This window comes from Dromaius novaehollandiae, unplaced genomic scaffold (genome assembly GCF_036370855.1).
Source record: "Dromaius novaehollandiae isolate bDroNov1 unplaced genomic scaffold, bDroNov1.hap1 HAP1_SCAFFOLD_45, whole genome shotgun sequence".
Lineage (NCBI taxonomy): Eukaryota > Metazoa > Chordata > Aves > Casuariiformes > Dromaiidae > Dromaius > Dromaius novaehollandiae.
The window spans coordinates 1,835,701-1,844,849 of NW_026991505.1; the positions used below are offsets into that span (position 1 = coordinate 1,835,701).

The window sequence follows — 9,149 nt, forward strand, 5'->3', positions numbered from 1 at the left end:
AACAGGCTCTCCCTCCTGATCATTGCAACAGCTGCCAGGAGCCCAAGAGGCACCCTGGGATGGGAGGTGCAGGGTGAGCAGCGCCAGCCCCAGTGCTCCCCCAGCAGCCCCTCTGAAGCCAGAGCAGCCCCCAACAGTTGTGGTAGGGACTCGCTGTTGGTCACGGGGAGTCTAGGATGTGCCTGGAGCTGAAACCACAGGCACCGCTCTTTAGAGTGCCCATAGATGAAATGCAGAGTCCAGGTGCGCAAGAGCGGCAGCTCACCAGAGCATTCCCTTCTACTTCATAGTCTTCTTTCAGGACTGCTTTCCAGTGAGTGATTCCCTACCTGGGGTTTGTGGGAGGAGCTGTTGGAGACCTGGGTAAAGGTGAGTCTCCATGTGCCCTCCTCTGACCCCAGGTCGGAATAAGCAGTGCTTGTCTCTGCTCAGTCCAAAGCAGGTGCTCAGAGCAGGCCGGGGGAACAGAAGGAGAAGGTGCAATAGGCACAAGGGCACAAGCAGCAGCAAGGGACATTTCAGCTGGGTATTAGGGAAAAAACTGTCAGCATCAGAGTGGAGCAGTAGTGGTGCAGGGGCCCAGAGATTTTCAGAACTTGTCTGGACAAAGTACTGACCAACACAATCTAACTGGGAAGTTAGCCATGCTCAGAGCAGAGGGTGTGAGTATAGACCTCCAGACATCCAGACATCCCTCCTGACCCAGATCCTCTAGGATGGGGAAGAGGTCCCAGGGCATGGTAGCACATTCCCATGGGGATGAGACCTTTCTAGAAGTTTGCCACTGGTACATGAGGAGCTCTCTGTCACTCTGAGAGGTGGGACTGAACCACATGCTGGTCCCCGTGCCAACCCTCAGGGAGTGCCTTTCCTGAGGAGTGAAGGTGCCCTGAGGACCATCCTCAGCTCTGAGCAGCTGGGAGTGGTGAAGCCACAATGCTCAGTCTGCAACAGCAGCAAAGGGGCAGAGCAGCAAGAATGGGTACAGGGAGGGGAAATGGGAGAGATGTGGCTCTCAATCAAGAGGCAAGTACAGCAGCCAGTGGAAGAGCGCTTCCATTTCCCACCTGCATCATTTGGCTGTGCATTTGAGCCTTCCCCAGACACAGTCCCAAGAGCCACTAGCCAGCCCTGACCTTCTGGACCCTGGCATTCACAGTTCCCCATTACTACTGTGCTGCCACCATGGATGGTCTTGGGTGCAGACTTCTCCCAGATGTGGCTGCAGAATGTCACCAGCTGCTCCTGGAATTCAGGCTCGATCTCACTGTTATGAAGCTCTTCCAAGGGTGGCAGGTCCCTCTTGCTGGCTGGCTGGTCAAAACCAAAGCACTTCCAGTCTGGGGAGATCTGGTGGAGGCATTCCCGGGAATGGTTATAGAGATGGGTTTCCCGGCTGCTACCTGTGGAGGTAGGCCAGGGAGCAAGCTCACAGGGCTTGGGCTTTTGTTGCCTTATGCTGAAATGCAGCTGTCCAGAGCTGGACACATCCTGCCCTTCCTGAAGTAAAGCACTGGGAACAGCACCATTCCCCTACCAGGCTTTAACTTCAGCACATTCTCCAGGTACGCGTCCTCAGAGATTTCCTCCCCATCCACCTTCAGGTGCAATGTGATGTCCTGCACGGCCCAGACAAAGGTCAGGAAGAACTAGGAAACTTTATCTGAATCCTCCAGTTCATCTCCACTCTCCCGAGGTGTTGCTTTCACCTTTACATTCTCCATCAGCTTCATCACATAGCTGGGGAGCTGGCTAAGGAAACAGAGATGCTGGATCCTCATGCAGGGAGGGGTTAACCCTAACTCTAACCCCACCCTCCCCAGCTATTGGCATTTGATGGGGAAAAGGGGAGATTCTGCAGGGACAGAGAGCAGCCTGGAGTCACCAGCAGGAGTAGGGCTCAAACCCTCAGCCCTGAGATCTGGAGCACAGGATCCCTGAGGATCCAGAGCCTGGTCACTGGGCATCACCAGCAGGCTCTGATCTCCCCATATAAAGCAGCCGTTTGAGGAGCTGAGATGTGTGAACCCCTTAGCTACTGCTGAGGGAGATGGGGCATCCATGGTGCTGCTGCCCCACTGAGGACACTGCAGCTGGTCCATGTCTTGCTGGTTGATGGTGCCCTTGCTGTTATAGACCAGAGTGCGGGACAGCAGTATGGCTAGCACAAAGATCCATGCGTCATTCTTGGTGTTTCCCAGGAACAAACAGCCCTGGATGATACCAAGAAACTGTGTGCAAGGCCCCCTAAGAGTTAGCAAAGCCCCAAATCCCCAGGCCCTGAATGCCTAACCATGGGCCATGGCAGGGTCAGCTTTTTGAAGAGACCCCCACACGTGACATCACCATGTCTTCCTGTAGCCGCCTTGTCTTCAACTCCTAACTCTCCGAGTCCCACAGGCTTCTGATTATTAAAGGACTCCCTGAGCTCCCCATTCCTGGTCTGCTGAAGTTTACCAGCAAGTGCTGAGGAATTTGGCAGCTTGTCAACCTCACGAGCCTTCTCCTAGCTCCTCTGGCTGTCAGCACCACAGAGACAGCTCCAGTTCAAAAGCCTGGAGCTCCCTGCCAGCTACCGGATCTCAAAAGGCCCACCAGCCTGATGGCTGCTGAGTAATCAAAGATCCAGAAAGAGAGGGAGAGTGGCTGTGAAGAGGCGGTGTCCCACAAACCGTCATGGGCCCAGCCACAGACTGGCTCCAGTCCCCTGCAGACAGCCAGCATCCCAGGCAGAATGAGGGCTCTGACAGGCAAAGGCAGAGGTGAAGGATGCCAGACAGGAGGACTTCATCAGCCGGAAGACTTTATCCAGTCAGCTCTGCACTGTCCTCCTTCCCCACAGCCTCTGTCTCTTCCTGGCACACCAGTGCAGGCAATGAGAACACCTTGAGTCCTGCCACATGCCTGGGCCCTTGAGAGCTTCCACAAAGTTCTCTGTAGGCACAAAAGGAAGCCTCTGCTTCTCCCACACCTTCTCCGCATCACCCCGCCCTTCAGTGTCCAGGAGCACCAGCGTGTGTCCAGGCTGACAGGGCTGAGGCACACACCACAGCCAGATACCTTTGGTATGGGCCTGCATGGGGAAGGCCAGGGAGAAACCTGTGGAGGGGATGCAAGGGGCTCAGCAGTGTCAGCTACATGGCAGAAAAATGGAGGCATCTTTGCTGCCCAGGGCCGGGACCTGTGTGGCTCCCCACCTCTCTCCTCCATCCTCTCACAACCCAGCCTGTTCATGAGGTGGGACTTGCCAGCGCAGTACAGCCCTGTGATGGCCACCACCACCACCACGGGCTGTGCAAACTATGACAGCACCTGCAGGGTCTTCTGCTGCCCCACCAGCCCCTGCCTCTGTGTGCTCTCAATCAGGCACCTGGGCACTTCTATGGAGGTTTCAGATGCCATTGCTCATGGCAAACACAGCTTGCAGAGGGGACAGTGAGACAGGTATTTGAGGCCTTCAGAAAATCACCATAGTTTGTTATCTCCATCTTTAGAAGTGAAAAGAAAAGAAGAAGCATTTTATGCTCTTCATGGACTATAAAGGGAGCAAAAGATGTTAAGCCAGAGGCAGAGTCCAGCTGTGCAGTTGTAGCAGGTCAAAGGAAGCCATGATACTTATTCCATGTATTATCCTTGGGAATTACAAAACCATGTGTCAAACTCCTTGGCAAATTCCCCATTAAAACTATTAGCCTTCCTGAGAATGATGTGCTATAACCTTGCATATTTCCAGAAATGGCTTTTGATTCTACAGCTTCCTCCTGCTTGTGAGAGCTGGCTGTACAAATAATCAGTAATCAGTTCAACTCCCCACAACATCATTAGTTTTCTGTGTGCCTGAAACGCTATGCCTTGATGTTTTCTGCACTGAAGTCCCATAAGGTTCAGAGGCTTGATCCCAAGAGGAGTTATCAGGGAAATGGAAATTTTCCTTTGTTGGAAAGAAATGTGATTGTTTCCGTGACAGGGAGGACTATATAAAGGTTTCCTGACATCACCGAACAGTCTGAATTAGTCCTCTTTGAAAGTGGTGTACTGTATGTGACCAACTATACTACTCTAATAGTTCAGCTTTGGAAAGATACCGTATATTCAGCTAGGATTTGGAATGAAGAAAACTTATTAGAAAACCCTTTTTTGAATTAAAAAAAAAAAGACAAACAGGGTTTCAGAATGATCTTCACTTAAAAACTAGGTAACCAACTTCCCTTCCCTCCCTCCTTCTCTCCCTCCCTCCCTTCCTTCCTCCCTCCCTCCCATTTTCTTTGCTCGCTGTCCTCAAACACACCATTCCTTTCAGTGAGCTGGTACACAGGTGGCAGCTCCGGCATCAGTACTGGCCATCTAGGTTACAACAGTTTCTAGTATTGGTTGCAAGAGCTGGGGTGGAAAATCAAGGAATTCTTTTGTGTCCCTTTCCGGACTCAGTGTCTGATCTCTTCCATTCATGAGGCAGCATCAGCTGCTGCTGCACCTTATGGAAGAGGACTCTGGGGAACAGAAATAACAGCTCAGGACAGAAAGACAGCAAGCTACTGCTGAGTTCTTCTCTCTTTCCCTGCAGGGATGGATAACCAGACAGAGGTGAGCAAGTTCATCCTGCTTGGCCTGTCCAGCCTTCAAGGGCTGCAGCAGTTCCTGTTCATGCTCTTCTCCCTGCTCTACCTGTCCAGCCTGCTGGGGAATGTGGCAATTGTGACTGTGGTGATATGTGAACCTCGGCTACGCATCCCCATGTACTATTTCCTCTGCAACCTCTCCTGCCTGGATATTTTCTACTCCACCGTTACCATCCCCAAGATGCTGGCTGGGTTCCTCTGGGGGCACCAGGGTATTTCTTACACTGGCTGCCTAAGCCAGCTCCACTTCTTCCACTTCCTGGGCAGCAGCGAAGCTTTGCTGCTGGCTGTCATGGCCTATGACCGCTTTGTGGCCATCTGCCACCCGCTGCGCTACACCCTGATCATGAGCCCACGGGCCTGCCTGCTGCTGGCTGCAGCCGCTTGGGCTACTGGCTTCCTTCATGCTCTGATGCACACAGTCATGACCTCCCGGCTCCATTTCTGTGGCCCCAGCCACATCCACCACTTCTTCTGTGACATCAAGCCCCTGGTGAGACTAGCCTGCAATAGCAACCAGCTCAACCTGCGCCTTCTCAGCATCATCACAGGGAGTATTGCAATAGGCCCCTTTGTCTTCACACTCTTTTCTTACCTGTACATCTTTTCCTTCCTCCGACTGAAAGTCCAGTCGAGGGAGGGAAGGAGGAAATCCTTCTCCACTTGCATCTCCCATCTCACAGTAGTGGCCTTATTCTATGTCCCTGTTATTTTTAACTATGTGCCACCTTCCTCAGGGAGTTCACCCAGGCGGGACATGATAGCCACCCTTATGTATAATGTTGTCACCTCCGTCCTCAACCCTTTGATCTACACCCTGAGGAATGCGGAGGTGAAACGTGCCCTAAAGAGAAGACTTTTCTCCAGACAGTTACTAGTGCAGAAAATGTTCTGCCTTGCAGCTTGTGTGGGGTAGTAGGCAATGGACAATGAGATCAGAGGAGCTTTTGGCTCAAGAATGTCTTGTGCAGAAATCTGCTTTTCACTGCCAACAGCCTGGGTCCCTTCAGAAAAATCCTACTTACTGCATATGGCCCTGTGTCTCCTCTCTTGGGCAATATCAGTGCATAAAGATGAATATATGTTGGTGGAACAGCCACTCCCATTCATCCAAGTGGAGAAGAGAAGCAGCTCCAGAGAGTGATACTTCAATAAAAACACCTTTTTTAGAGTGATTTACCCTCAAACGTCACTTGATTCTTTTTCTCTTTCTTTCTTTCTTTCGGCAGCTGAACCCCACCCCAAGTCAGAGCTGTCAAGAGAAGTCAGGACATGATTCATCTTAGCCTAAAGCCAATAGACAAGGAGGATTCCGTTGTTTTTGTGGGGTCCAGTTGGCCATGTGCAGACATGTATGTCATGCCACTTGAAATACTCTGTGTACCTCAGCTGGTGTCTCTCTGCTGCTCCAGAAAGGCACAGGTCCTGCGCCAGATCTACCAGCCCTGTATGGCTGTCAGCTATCTTAGGGCATCTGAGATGGTACCAGACACCTATGTTGGGCAACTGAATCCCACCCCCATTGCCTAGATTCACAGCGTTTAAAACTGCTGTTCAGGCACTTGTCTCACAGGGAGGAAGGTACATTTGGAACCCCAAATGTAGGTGTCCTAATCTCAGATTGAATCTCACCCTTAATCTCAAAATGAGTGGGAATGGTGGATTCCAGTTGAAGAAAGCTTCCAGAACTGATCCTTAGGGCTTAAAGGTAAGGTGAGCTTGGGTGATGGGGATTAAGAGTAACAGCTGGAGAGATCTTTTGATTCTTACCTGTCCTACAGGTTTTTTCCACATATTCATAAACTTCACCAACATGCCAGGTGTGTTTCACACAATACCTACTTGCTCAACACATTCCATGTTGAGACTCCTACCATAAGCCTTAAAAAGGCTTCTTCTAGTATTGTTGTTATTATCATTTTTAACAGTGTTATAGGATGATGATAATGATGATGATGGTAAATATTTCTATTAGGACCTCAAGTAATCCCTCAATGCAAAATTTTCATGCCATGTGCTTGAAGGTGTCAAAAGAGATTTTTCCTTTCCTAAACAATGCTCCAGACCAGATACTGTCAGAGACAGTGTCCCAAGGGTCCTGACCTCCTGTTCAAAGTAGGACCACTCTTTGAGTCTGAGCTCTTGTAAGTGTTTTTAGGTCTTTAAGAGTTAATATCTGTTTCTAACTGGCCAAAGACAATGTGAGTGCTCCCTTGCAACCCACCATTCTGCATGTATGCTGTATCCTTCAGCAGAGGCAATGACTTGAGCCAGATCACCTGTGAAATCCCCTTACTGTCTTGCTCCAGTTCATCCTTCTGTGAAAACAGGCTTCTTGGGTTTGTTTTTAGACATGGACTCTTTTATATGCATAATAATGCTGTATGTTAAGCTCGTCACTGTGGGTCTAAGACTACCTTCTGTAGGAGGGTGCTGTGATTTATATTTTTGTGCCTTGCTGCTGCCTCCTTCCTTGTTTACACTACTATATGCACCTCTACCTATATATACCTCTACCTATACCTAGCCACTAACTTCATAGTAGCTCTTTCTTTGTTGGTTTGTTTTTTACTGTGCGGTGTCTGCATTGATTAATGCAGTCATCTACAACAGGAGCAAAATGAGATCCCATGTTTTCTTAGGAAGCCGGTTGCAAGGGCTGGAGCAAGGTTGCCAAGAAGCAGCTTCCAGTTTTCTCCCAGTTGCCACTGTTTTCTTATTGTTCAACCTTAGCCAGTGCCTGTTTTTCCTAAGAATGCATTTTATGGAGAAGCAGATTACACTGTGCCCAGAGCTGCACAGTAACTCCTCTGCATATCGTTTCTGTGGCTTGTTAACACTTGCAGAACATATGGGCCAAACACTGGACTAAACTGTGAGTTTATGTGTTGGAAGGCTAGTCACCATTAATACAAAGAACAGATGATCAGTGATGGCAGAGGAATGCCAGGAGCCTAATCACTGCAAAGGAGCACCCAGACTTGGACATTCCTAGGGCAGCGATTATGTCCCTGGGGCCTTGGAGGGGGTGGATGCTCCCAGATGAGGCCACCCGAGTGACTCTGCTTGACAACCTTGTGGACTGGAGGGGTTATTGCCTAAAGGGGACTGGGGAGAAAGAAGCATGAGAGAAAAGAGTTTAAAATGGACTGGCCGAGTGCGAACAGGTCAGCACGTTTGTCTAGCCATGCGCAGCACCTGATCAACCCTACCTAGCCAAGTGAGTGAAAAAAACACCAGAGTAGTGTCCCACTTCTTCTCCTCTCATGTCCTTTCAGAGAGGTCCATTCAGACCTCTCGTGTCTCTTCTCAGCACCAGACCAGAGTCAATCTCAATAGGGTCTTCTTTCCCCACTGCTTGCACCAAGCCCATTCCCTTGGCTGTGGTTTCGCTGGATGGTAGATAGGGACAGGGAGAATCTTGTTGATCCATTCATGAGCACCACTAATTAGATGATGTGGCATGTGGCTATTTATTAAACACCTACGTACACCTTATGTAAACACCTAGCTAGGTCCCTTTTCCAGGTTAAAGTGATCCAGCCAACCTAGAGCTAGCTGGTGGTGATGACGTGATTGTGAGAAAGATTGCCCAGTCAAGTATTTGTCCATTTATTTGGGTAAGCTGGCCCTCTGACAATTTATCCTCTGAATATGTGATCAATGTCCAGGACTGAAGTTTCTCCTGCAACTCTGGTCTTGATAGTCCAACCCAAGGGTTGTTCCAAAGACTCCGATATTTCTCAGAGTTGCCAGGTTGTATCGTATTGAGATTTGAACCACACAGTGTCCACAGATGACAACTGTTGATCATATGCATATCCTTGGCAGTTTTTATAAAGAAGCCATGACACTTCTCACCTTTCCTGGGAACCACCCCCTTGCTCCCCTCCAGGCACGTCCCTGCTCCCCAGAAAGCCCTTCCCCAGATGAGGGTGTCCACGCTGGCCTGGCCAGCTGCTCCAGGTCCCCGTCCCCTGTGCTCCCTGCAGGGCTCCGTGCAGGCACTGCTGCTCAGCAGAGAGCCAATGGTGGTGCCACAGGGCCGTGAGGCGACTCCACTGTGCCCATTCTCGTGAGAGCAGGAAGCAGACCCAAGAGGATGGTTCTCATGCCACTGGCAGTCCCCGCCTCCCATTTTATGTGGCTGTGGAGGGTGCTCAGAGGGCCCAGGCAGCATTTCGGAGGGTACGAGATATGTTATGGGGCTGCACTGGAGCCAGCCTATGGCATGCCAAAGAGAGTACAAGGATGGCTCTCCAGTCTCTCTTCCCTGAGCCTGCTGGGTCTCCACGGCCTCTCCTGGGATTGCGGAGCCCTCCTTTACCTATGCATTTCCTGATTTTGCTCTTTACCGCTCGGTGACTCCACCTTGGATGGTCTCCTGTGTTATACGGCTCCACTCACTGCCCACCCCCACTGTATGATGTTCCCAAAAATGCTCTGAGCTCCGCTGGCAGCTTATTGCCTCTCCAGGAAGATGCTCAGCCATCACCCACCCAAACAAATGTGTCACAGCCTCAGGAAGGT

General features: G+C 50.5%; 1 protein-coding gene across 1 annotated transcript; it reads left to right on the top strand.

Annotated features, from left to right (window-relative positions):
• Window positions 1-4,566: 4,566 nt before the first annotated feature.
• On the top strand, window positions 4,567-5,535 carry LOC135327064 (olfactory receptor 12D1-like). The gene has a single exon (XM_064504680.1). The coding sequence runs from the start codon at window positions 4,567-4,569 to the stop codon at window positions 5,533-5,535; it is 969 nt and encodes a 322-aa protein (XP_064360750.1).
• Window positions 5,536-9,149: the final 3,614 nt, after the last annotated feature.